The sequence below is a fragment of the Dreissena polymorpha genome, chromosome 15, assembly GCF_020536995.1.
Source record: "Dreissena polymorpha isolate Duluth1 chromosome 15, UMN_Dpol_1.0, whole genome shotgun sequence".
Taxonomy (NCBI): Eukaryota; Metazoa; Mollusca; class Bivalvia; order Myida; family Dreissenidae; genus Dreissena; species Dreissena polymorpha.
In genome coordinates this window covers 20,845,017-20,857,793 of record NC_068369.1, presented here as the reverse complement: position 1 = coordinate 20,857,793, position 12,777 = coordinate 20,845,017, and the positions used below count along the sequence as shown (strand labels likewise).

The window sequence follows — 12,777 nt, the reverse complement described above, 5'->3', positions numbered from 1 at the left end:
CTGTGTTAAATCATTTTCATGATCTTAGCATACACATTTTTCTGATTTTTATTAAAATCAACTTGAAAACCAACCCTTTTCTCAATATTTTGCAAATTAAAGAAGCATATCACTGTGAACTTTTATATCAAAATGTCACGATTGTAGGACGATGTTTTTGTCATGACTGTGGGAAAAGTGACATCATCAACATTTGTATTACTTATATTTATATAAGAAACAAATATATTTGTTAAAATTGTTGTAATATTTTATCTAATAAACTTAAACCAAGGTATTTTCAATTAATTGTATAAAAACATATATCAAAACATAAAAATTAGGACCTAATATATACTTTTTAAATATATGAATTACCTCCCTTGATAAGAATAATAATAGGTTATTTGTTGTAAAATTAAATACAAGTGTTTACTAAAAATCGACAATGAAGTCAACTTTTTATACAAAATGTGTTTAATTTCTTAGCTATATTAATTTTTTTTTGATAAAACATATTAAAAACAAATACCGTATACGTGCGCTTATAAGACGCCCTCGCTCATAAGACGCACCCCGACTTTGGACTTTTTATGGGTGGATTTCAGACTGACCGGCGTGTAAGACGCGGTCAAATTTTGCCGTATTCATCGGCCGGAAAATGGCTGAAAAATGGCAGAATGTTAAAGAAAATCATCAATTAGTAAAACATTGAGAATTTTTCAAACTCGCGCTGCATACAAAAATTACAATAAGTAATTCACGCAAGTCTGAAAAATAAAACAATCAAACAACAAAGTAAATAATATTTGTTTATTTTATGATATATTAGTGGGTTTTAATTTATTATCAAGTATTATTCATACAATAAAAATAATTTTTAAATTGACAAAATTTTTAACAATAGCGTATTAATCATTTGCCCTAACAATTGCAAACATATTACGTTCGTAATATCAATGCACAAGCAAAATTGATTGTGTTAGTCATCTTAATTGCATTGTTTGACAGGTATTGAAATCTAATTGGCAGATATTTTGAAAGCGTTTAGTTTTATTACCTAGATTATGCAAATTTTACGCCCATTGTCTATCAACAATAGGTAACGCCTACTTTCATAAAATTAGCCAATCGCGTGATAGAGTGATAGACTCCGAAGCGCAGATCGAAATCACGTGTCAAGAAGAAAGCCATATGCGGATAATTGCATGCGGTCGCTCTTTGCTCCCGTCGTTGTTGGCCCCTAATAAATAATGTGTCACCGGCAATAGTGGGTAGTCTGAATAAACGTGTTTATTTAACAATTGACAGTTGCAAACTGTTAACTTATTTCAGAGGATACCCTAATTTCCAATTATGTCTAAAAATTAACGATGTGGAACAAAGTCGATCAGGTGATACAAACTTGTCAAATAGCATTTGTAATCGGCAGCGTGTTTATTAAACAATTGACAGTTTCAAACTAAGAATTGATTTTGCTGTTGTTTTAAGCATGTTGGCATCGTGTAGCCGCTTACACACGTATACTATAATGGACAATTTATATGGCATTTAACGACGTCGCGCGCAGACAATCGGGTGATAAAAACTTTTCAAGAATAATCACGGACAATATAACGTCTTACGCCCCAAAAATAACAAAATTCAAATTAAAAATAATAGACAACAAAATCAGTAACAATACATTTTATTACAAATAAATCGGTAACTGAACATAGCGTTCCGATACACGGTACGGGCCAATACAGACTTTAGAGAAAATGCAAATGGCTGCGCGATGATTCAAAACAACTGACAAGTGTCCAGCTTGGCTAGCATAAGCCCAGTAAACTCGATATTTTGAAATTTTGTGTTTATTTTCACCAGTATCTCGCTTATAAGACGCGACCCCAACTGTAACTTATTAATTTAAGTCTCAAAAATGCGTCTTATAAGCGCACGTATACGGTAGTTAGGAATTTGCAGTTGCCAATTGACAGTGCTTGTTTACTATATTTATTAAGATAGGTAGGGGGAGTAACTGGTATATAATGTCGCATATATTTTAAGTTTCAAGTGAAACATTTTTGTTTGTGTAAACCTTTATTAATACTCCTAAAATGAGGACATTTGTCTAAAGATATTGCTTTGTAATTTTACCTGCAGATTAAACTAAAAGGTGGCTGATTTTTTTAGGTACAATTGCCCTATGAAAATTGATAGTTTATATGTCATTAATTTCTGTTCATAAAAGTAACATACACTGATCTAATTCTATTGAAATTTTCATGCTAGATGAGTTTTGAACCCAGGATTATATCTGTGAAGTTTAGTTTCAACCAGTTGCCTAAAACAAAAGATTTTGTTAAAATAGTCCCAAAAGTGGCCGGAATTACGTACACGACCAGTACTCCAATATTTTTACTGCATTAATTGTATGATGATTTTTACATTTCTTATGTTGATGCAAGAAAAGCATACCAAGATACAGAATGGGAATAAAATGTCTTAGATTAAATTAAAGGTATGGAAATTTCTCTGTGAACATTCTTAGTTTCAGAATACTTCTCATTTTTTTATGCCCCCGGTAGGGTGGCATATATTAGCAGTTGAACTGTCTGTCAGTCCATCAGTCCATCAGTTTGTGCGTCCGTCAGAAAACTTAAACATTTGCCATAACTTTTGCAATATTAAAGATAGCAACTTGATATTTGGCATGCATTTGTATCTCATGGAGCTGCACATTTTGAGTGGTGAAAGGTAAAGGTCATCCTTTAAGGTCAAAGGTCAAACATATGGCTTCAAAGCGGTGCAATAGGGGGCATTGTGTTTCTGACAAACACATCTCTTGTTTTAACAATCCTTTGAGTTGACCATTTTTGTGATTGTGCACATCTATTACGTTTATAAAGCTTCTTGTTCATGATAATGTACATGTACTAATGATAAACATGGTATGTATAGCTCTGATGAATGATTTAACTGTTAATCAATGTTTTAATATATTACAGATCAGTCTTGCAGTTCTACTGAAAAAGGTAAAGGATGACTTGATACCGCTATACCACCATATGTTTCCTCTGAGATGAAGTAATAACTCATAAGTCATTATGTAATACGCCTTTTTGTTAAATTATCAATGAAATGAATTACACCTGCTTTATAATTTTAATTTAATTTTAGGGATGAATATATTTATGTAACTTAATTATATTATTTGTTTATTTTATATTCTGCAGAAGAACAATTATGTTATTTAAATCATTGTATCTATACACATTTTTATTCAGTTCATACTATGATGAATTAGAGCCATGGTCATGTGATGTCACTTATATCTTTGTATTTCTCAAGTTTGCAATCTTGTCCGCAGGCTTTATCCTACACTTAAAAAATATCCAACTTAGACTTTCAATAATATTAGGATAGTTATAACACAAGTGCGTCTGGGGTTATTCTTTGTCACTATGTTGCAACAAATTCTAGCTTCTGTTGTGAATTTGATGTTTATAAATTATTAACAATTCATATATTATTCAAGATGATGAAAGAAAAAAATGAAACAAATAAAATCTATCTAATAATTTGACGTGCAAATCTGTCATCAGTAATGTTTTTCACAATTTGAAATATTTCACAATAAAACAGTTAGTGAACATAATCATTTTTTGACGATATTGCTATAATACAAATTAAATTTAAAAGTGTTATATTTTCGTTAACAAAAATCCAGAAGTATACTGAACATTTTCTTGCTCTCCTATTGTGGGCTTCTTTTCAAAATATGATGGAAGGTACATGTATACAAGAAATTATGCCAGTGTTAGCATTTACTAAACAAAAAAAAATCTAATTTACCAATGATTTTGCAAAGAACGATTCCAGATTAAAACTATCTGAAATTGTATTTGTATTTTCGCTTTCAATATGGTTCTTTTTCAGATCAAAAAGTTACAGAAAATAAAAGTGTGTGGCTATTCATACCCATTGGTTATTTTGTTGGGGTTCTATTAGCCCTAAGTGTTACATGGTGGTGTTTGACCTGCAAGCAGAACTGTTTACATTCATGTAAGAACCTTTTTACGTCATGCATTATGCATTAGAAACAATTAAAATGTGAACACATTCACTTATGTTCCTCCAACTGAAAACATTTTCACCAGAGTGTACACTTTCCATGTAATGATCTTTCCAGTTTCACCCAAGAGGTCTACATGATCTTCATCTGTGTTTCTGTCTGCCCTAATGGTCTGCCAGTGCAAATAAAATATGTGTAATATATTCTTACATATGTGTGCATTTGTAAGAATACAAATGGCTTATCTAAATAAGTTTATTAGGATGCTTAAATGACAGAGCATAAGTAATAAAGTAGTCACTAAAGAATTAATAAAATATGTCCGAAAGTGCCTGTGTTTGTCTGTAAAACTAATTCCTGCAATTTCTCAAAAAGAACTTTAGATACTTAGAATAGGATTACCGTATATGTCCTTATTGGCGCGCACTACGCGTGTTTTTTCAAGACCCCTGCGCGTTAAATTCGAACCACTATTACCTATTCCTCACATTTAAACAGTGTAACATTTTCATTACCTGCCGCTCACAACATTGTTTAATCCAATCGTATGATATAGTCTGCTGCAGACCCGCTACATTGTGATGTCCAATTAAACGCAAATCGGCCGTGGATCCCATTTTATTTTTCATCGACTTAAATATTTCACCATTAAATCCAGTTTGACCCGGTATTTCGCACCTTAACTGCGTCTAGTTGATAAGTATTTATAGTGTGACAAACAATACACCCGAACGCTCAATAACATACACTTGGCGTCATCGGCGTAAAGCGCATGTGCCACCCATGACAACGTCCCTCACTGCTGCCTAGCACCCGAGTTACACGCAGTCCTCGAGGAATATACATCGACAAAATATATAATCAACAATGAACAATGTAAATGGTAATTGCTTAACAGAAACAGTGTACTCGTTCCGTTTTGTTTTAAGAAATCAAATACATAATTATCATGCGCGACACAATCACCAAGTTTTGATTCTAGGCACTACAGTACAATTTTTTAAATGAAAGTAGTTTCTATAGTTCTCGTGGTTTTCTGCACTGTATTTTTTATGTCCCCCACTATAGTAGTGGGGGACATATTGTTATTGCCCTGTCTGTTGGTTGGTTGGTCTGTTGGTTGGTCTGTTGGTTGGTTTGCACCAACTTTAACATTTGCAATAACTTTTGCAATAGTGAAGATAGCAACTTGATATTTGGCATGCATATGTATCTCATGGAGCTGCACATTTTGAGTGGTGAAAGGTCAAGGTCATCCTTCAAGGTCAAAGGTCAAATATATGGGTCAAAATCGCTCATTTAATGTACACTTTTGCAGTATTTCAATATTTAAGATAGCAATTTGATATTTTGCATGCATGTGTATCATCACGGAGCTGCACAATTTGAGTGGTGAAAGGTCAAGGTCCAGGTCATCCTTCAAAGTCAGAGGTCAAATATATGTGGCCAAAATCGCTCATTTTATGAGTACTTTTGCAATATTGAAGATAGCAACTTGATATTTGGCATGCATGTGTATCTCATGGAGCTACACATTGAGTGGTGAAAGGTCAAGGTCATCCTTCAAGGTCAGAGGTCAAATATATGTGGCCCAAATCGCTTATTTTATGAATACTTTTGCAATATTGAAGATAGCAACTTGATATTTGGCATGCATGTGTATCTCATGGAGCTGCACATTTTGAGTGGTGAAAGGTCAAGGTCATCCTCCAAGGTCAAATATATGGGTCAAAATTGCTCATGTAATGTCACTTCTGCAATATTGAAGCTAGCAATTTTATATTTGAAATGCATGTGTATCTCATGGAGCTGCACATTTTGAGTGGTGAAGTGTCAAGGTCAAGGTCATCCTTCAAGGTCAAACGTCATATAGGGGGACATTGTGTTTCACAAACACATCTTGTTTTTATATCTATACACCCACACTTTTCAAGCAGACAACATGTGGGGTGCACTTATAATACAATTTATTTTAATGTCGCGTATAAAGTGAATTATTATTATTGTTGGTTTGTAACCTACATAGTATTCTCGCATGGTAGCATATTTACGGTGTCACCGTGTTGCAAACAAAATGGGCGCAAAAACGATTTTTTCAGATGTTATGTGCCACTCTTTAATGGATTACGGGCTAATTAAATCTTATCTTATGGTTCCGATAAATTCCGATGAAGCACAGATAAGAAGGCGTGCGCGTCTATAAGGGCATGAGCGTCAATAAGGACATATACGGTATGCAAAATCCATTATTATTATAAGTGGTCAAAGGTAGCTTATAAATACTCACACATAAAAAATATTGTAATATTCAGCAAGTAATAATGTAAGATAATATACATGTAATGAATTTGGTATACATGTTGCTGTATAGGTTTGAAAATTGTCTGTCTGTAGTAGATTAGATAACAATGGATCCAGTGATTTCTTGTAAAGTATTGAAGATACCTGGACAAATATTGGTATATCATAATTTCCTAAAAATAAGCTGCTCTTTTTGTATGCAAAATTGAACAAGGTGTACCTTTTTGCTCTGAATCTTAAGCACTTAAACAAACAAACATTCCTAGTTTTAGGGTGAGACAAGCCTGCGTCATATGTCAAAAAGATTACTGACAATACATTGATAAACATATAGCTGTTAATTAATACAATTATTGAAAATTAGACTGAGAAATTCAGATCCAAAAATAAAAGTTGTCATGAAAATTGCATAAAGGAAAACATTAACAAGGAAAGAGAACCTATCCTTGCAGGAATGTGAAATGGTTTGCTATTCTTTTATTTCAGTGCCCCTCTGGATTTTGTGGATATTGCTGTTTCTGGTACTCCTGTCCCCTCTCCATTTGCTGATAATCATATGGCTTCTTTTTCGCGGAGGTAAATCAATCTGTAGCACAAAGGAGAGTATAATAAGATAACCCCTAAACATAATTTACAAAGCTTTGTTTCTTTCATGCATGTTTTCTATGAATGCTCTTAACACACGATTCACATCACCTTACCTCATGTTGACCGTGACATTGACTTTATTTTGGAATTAGACTTACTGGTATTCAAAGGGCCAAATTCTTGGTGTATCTATATTGAACAAAATCTTGTTGCCTATGCAGCTTGTTTCAGAGGTTTTATATTTTCATGATTTTTTTTCCATAACACTTTCAGCACACCCACATAACCTGATCTCATTTTGACCTTGACATTGACCTCTTTTGGGACTTGTAGTCATTCATGAGGTTCAAATTATTGGTTTATCTAAATGATATGTTTCGTCTTACATCAATAATGCTTGCTACAAAGCTTTGATACTCGCATGGAAATTATTTATAAATACTCACAACACACCTACATCATCTGACCTCATTTTGAACTTGACATCATTCTACTTTTGGACAAGACAACATTTTAATATGAAAGGTTAACATTCCTTATTAACCCAAAATTGTCTATAACCTCAATGCTGCTTGCTGCAGCACTTTGGTACTTGCACAAGTGTTATCTATGAACACTTTAAACACAACAACATGACCTGATCTCATGTTGTTCTTGACAATGACCAACTTTTGGACTTAAACTAATCCATTGTTTCAAGTTTGGTGGTTCACCCATTAAGCATTTCATCAAACATCAACAATGCTTCCTACAATGCTTCCTACAAAGCTGCCAGAATCATGGAAAATGGACTGTTGCTGTGCAACGCAATTGTTTTCAATGGCATGTATGTTTTAGATTTAAACTGATTTAATGACATTGATACTAAGGATGTTAATATTATAGTATAAACATACTTTGTACATTGCCTTGTATGTTGTTTTTTTCAGCAAGCATTGCTACAGACACTTTGAGGCAGTTTATGAAATTATCTGCTAATAAAGGTCAGTTGGTTAAACTTAACAAATTTGGTTGTCTATTAGGATTTGATAAGTGCCATTAAATTATCTATTTCAATGCAGGTGAACAGTGGCAAATAGTAATTGGATTCCCGTTGTAAATTCTATCCGTCCGTCCTTCAAACTCACGATTCATAAAAACAGGATAACTATGGAAGAATTGAAAAGATATTTTACATAATACACTTTCAGGGGCAGTGCTGCGTACAAGGACAATCATTCTATTCAGTATTAACAGGGCTATAACCCTGTAAGCAGTTGTGTTGTGCAGAGCATAGCTCTCTTAGTATATATAAATAAAACTTTTTACATTCATGAAGAGCATTGAAACAAAGTGTATTGTTAAAGAATGTTTTGGAGTTATTGCCTACATTATTGTTTGTAAAGTGTATATCTTGTGTGCAGCATAAACTTTGCAAGCGTTGAAGGTTTCACTTTAATCTTCAAATAATTACAGATTGCTAAGTAAAAGGATCATAACTTTCTTCAGTATTGACAGCATTATTACCCTTGGTGTATTTTAGCTCACTTAAGCGCAACTTGCTCATGCCAGTTAGCTTTTGGGATTGCCTTTTGTCTGCTGTATGTCTTGCAATGTAAACATCCTAGAACACTCTAGGGGCCACTTTTATTGTCCAATCTTCATGAAACTTGCTTAGAAGAATTATACCAATGATATTTTGCTGCTTCAAAACTGGGTCAAGAGAGATCCAAAACTAGGTCTCTTAGTAAAATTATAGAAAAAGCTTGTAACACTATAGAAGTAATTTATAATGGAATAATTATCAGAACATTTCTTCAAATGATGTCTTGGCTGAGATTGAAAAATGTTTTTGGTTTGTCGAAAAAAACATGGCCGTGCTGTTTTCCTTATTTTGCTACAGTGAATCGTTGTAAATACTCTACAAGTCAAATTTGAAGTCCAATCCTAACAAAACTTGGACAGAATATTTTTATGCTCCCCCAAAATTTTTGGGGGAGCATATAGTCGCCGCTTCGTCTGTCCGTGTGTCCGTCGTCTGTGCACAATTTTTGTCCGGGCTATTTCTCAGCAATTAATGACCGGAATTCAGTTAAACTTTATAGGAAGCTTCACTACCAAGAGGAGATGTGCATATTATCAGCCGGTTCTGGTCGGATGATTTTTCACAGAGTTATGGCCCTTTGAAATTTTCCATTAACTGTACATATAGTGCAATTCTTGTCCGGGCTATTTCTCAGCAACTAACAACTGGAATTCAATGAAACTTTATGGGAAGCTTAACTTCCAAGAGGACATGTGCATATTATCAGCAGGTTCTAGTCAGATGATTTTTCATAGAGTTATGACCCTTTGAAATTTTCCATTAACTGTACATATAGTGCAATTCTTGTCCGGGCTATTTCTCAGCAACTAATGACTGGAATTCAATGAAGCTTGATAGGAAGCTTAACTACCTTGAGGAGATGCGCATGTTATTTGTGGGTTCTGGTTAGAAGATTTATTTAGAGAGTTATGGCCCTTTGAAATTTTTAAGTTGCTAAACCATCCATGGTATTATTTTGTCCAAAGTTATGCCCCTCAAGACGTTTCCTTTTATCTGAATATACAGTGCAATATTGTGACAAAAAAAACCTTTGGGGAGCATCACCCGTCTCCGACGGTTTCTTGTTTCTTATGATATCGTTGCTCCCAAGGTAAGGTGTTTTTCCTTTAACACTCTAGAAATCAAATTTACTCCAATCTTCATGAAACTAGGTCAATACTGTTATTGTTATAACATCTGGGCCAAGTTTGAAAACGTAACTGGTACATTGAAAAACTAGCAAGGGGCGGGGAAGTTTTCCTTATATGGCTATACTGAAACATTGTAAACCCGCTAGAAGTTCAATTTTTTGCCCAGTCCTTATGAAACTTGTCCAGAATATTTGTTCAGATGGTATCTCAGCTGAGGTTGAAAATTGTTCCATGTCTGCTGAAAAATATAGCTACTACTAAATGTGTAAGGCATAGGCGGACGGATATTGTTTTGGCATTCATCATCTGTCTGTCTGTCCCTTCTTCCCTCCATTCATTTGTCTTTCTGTTGGGAATTCTTTTGTGTCGAGAGCCATATCTCAGGACTGCTTAGGTCACTTTCATTGAAACTAGGTACGAGTGTGTATATTGATAATATGATGATGCACCACAAATGATGTTGCAATCCATTTGCAAATAATGTAGTTATGGAACTTTTTAGCTCACCGGAGCTTATTGTGAGCTTTTGTGATCAACTTTAGTCCGTTGTGCGGTGTGCATCGTGCGTTCTGCGGCGTCAACATTTGCCATGTTAACACTCAAGAGACCACATTTATTGTCCAATCTTCATGAAATAAGGTCAGAAGATTTGTCTCAATGATATCTTGGACGAGTTTGAAAATGGTCATGGTTGCTTGAAAAACATGGCCGCCAGGGGGCGGGGCATTTTTCTTATATGGCTATATATGGCTATAGTAAAACCTTGTTAACACTCTAGAGGCCACATTTATTGTCCGATCATCATGAAACTTGGTCAGAAGATTTGTCCCAATAATATTTTGCACAAGTTCGAAAATGGTTCCAGTTGGTTGAAAAACATTGTCACCAGTGAGTGGGGCATTTTTCCTCATATGGCTATATATGGCTGTAGTAAAATCTTGTTAACACTCTAGAAGCTACATTTACTGTCCGATCTTCATGAAATCTTGTCAAAAGATTTGTCTCTATGATAGTTTGGACAAGTTCGAAAATAGTTCCGGTTGGTTGAAAAACATGGCCACCATTGGGCAGGTCATTTTGCCTATACAGCTATAGTAGAACCATGTTAACACCCTAAGAGGCCAAATTTATGGTCCGATTTTCATGAAACGTGGTCAGAACATACATCCCATGTATATGGCTATAGTAAAACCTTGTTTACACTCTAGAGGCCACATTTAATTCACATCTTCATGAAACTTGGTCATAAGATTTGTCTCAATGATATCTTGGATGAGTTTGAAAAAAGTTTTGGTTGGTTGAAAAATATGGCACCTGGGGGCGGGGCATTTTTCCTTATATGGCTTTAGTAAAACCTTGTTAACACTCTAAAAGTCACATTTATTGTCCAATCTTCATGAAACATGGTCAGAACATCTGTTCTAATGCTATCTTCTAATGATATTTTGAACAAGTTCAAAAATGGTTCCGGTTGCTTGCAAAACATAGCTGCAATGGGGCGGGGCATTTTTCCTTACATAATCCTATAATTATTACTATAGTAAAACCTTAAATAGAGGCCATATTAATTGTGTGATCTTCATGAAACTTGGTGAGAAGATTAGTCCCAATGATATCTTGGAGGAGTTAGAAAATCATGGTTCTGGTTGGTTGAAAAACATGTCCACTAGGGGTCGGGGCATTTTTAACCAGGTTTTTCGAAGAAAAAAACTGGTTATTAGATTGGCGAATGTCGGCGACGGGCGGGCAGAACAAGCTTGTCCGGGCCATAACTCTGTCGTTCATTGTCAGATCATTTGGCACATTTGTTCACCATCATTAGACGGTGTGTCGCGCGAAAGAATTACATCGATATCTTCAAGGTCAAGGTCACAAGTTGAGTTTGAAGGTCAAAAATGGCCATAAATGAGCTTGTCCGGGCCATAACTTTGTCGTTCATTGTCAGATTTTTGAATCATTATGCACATTTGTTCACCATCATTAGACGGTGTGTCGTGCGAAAGAATTACGTCGATATCTCCAAGGTCAAGGTCACAATTTGAGTTGGAAGGTCAAAAATGGCCATAGATTAGTTTGTCTGGGCCATTACTATGTCATTCATTGTGACATTTTAAAATCATTTGGCACATTTGTTCATCATTATTGGACGGTGTGTCGCACGAAAGAATTACGTCAATATCTCCAAGGTCAAGGTCGCCACAACTATGTAACTATGAAAGGATGATAACTCAAGAACGCTTAGGCCTAGGATCATGAAACTTCATAAGAACATTGATCATGACTGGCAGATGACCCCTATTGATTTTCAGGTCACTAGGTCAAAGGTCAAGGTCACATTGACTTGAAATAGTAAAATGATTTCCGGATAACTCAAGAATGCTTACGCCTAGGATCATGAAACTTCATAGGTACATTGATCATGACTGGCAGATGACCCCTATTGATTTTCAGGTCACTAGGTCAAAGGTCAAGGTCACAGTGACTCGAAACAGTAAAATGGATTCCGGATGATAACTCAAGAATGCTTACACTAAGGATCATGAAACTTCATAGGAACATTGATCATGACTGGCAGATGACCCCTATTGATTTTCAGATCACTAGGTCAAAGGTCAAGGTCACGCTGACTTGAAACAGTAAAATGGTTTTCGGATGATAACTCAAGAATGCTTACGTCTAGGATCATGAAACTTCATAGGAACATTGATCATGACTGGCAGATGACCCCTATTGATTTTCAGCTCACTAAGTCAAAGGTCAAGGTCACGCTGACTTGAAACAGTAAAATGGTTTTCGGATGATAACTCAAGAATGCTTACGTTTAGGATCATGAAACTTCTCAGGAACTTTGATCATGACTGGCAGATGACCCCTATTGATTTTCAGGTCACTAGGTCAAAGGTCAAGGTGACAGTGACTCGAAACAGTTAAATGGATTCCGGATGATAACTCAAGAATGCTTACACTTAGGATCATGAAACTTCATAGCCACATTGATCATGACTGGCAGATGACGCGTATCAATTTTCAGGTCACTAAATCAAAGGTCAAGGTCACAGTGACTCGAAACAGTAAAATGGTTTCCGGATGATAACTAAAGAATAATTAGGCCTAGGATCATGAAACTTCATAGGTAC

At 35.1% G+C, this 12,777-nt stretch overlaps 1 protein-coding gene across 4 annotated transcripts in view; it reads left to right on the top strand.

The window, feature by feature from the left end:
- LOC127859395 (uncharacterized) overlaps nt 1-12,777 on the top strand; it is a 100,913-nt gene that overhangs the window by 75,614 nt on the left and 12,522 nt on the right. For all 4 annotated transcript variants that reach the window (XR_008039347.1, XM_052396759.1, XM_052396758.1 and 1 more), the window contains exons 6-9: nt 2,970-2,996; nt 3,901-4,026; nt 6,824-6,913; nt 7,855-7,908. Coding sequence is in view for 3 of the 4 variants with exons in the window: in XM_052396759.1 (XP_052252719.1) it covers nt 2,970-2,996; nt 3,901-4,026; nt 6,824-6,913; nt 7,855-7,908 (297 nt within the window). In the remaining variant the exon portion in view is untranslated. The remainder of the gene's footprint in view (nt 1-2,969; nt 2,997-3,900; nt 4,027-6,823; nt 6,914-7,854; nt 7,909-12,777) is intronic.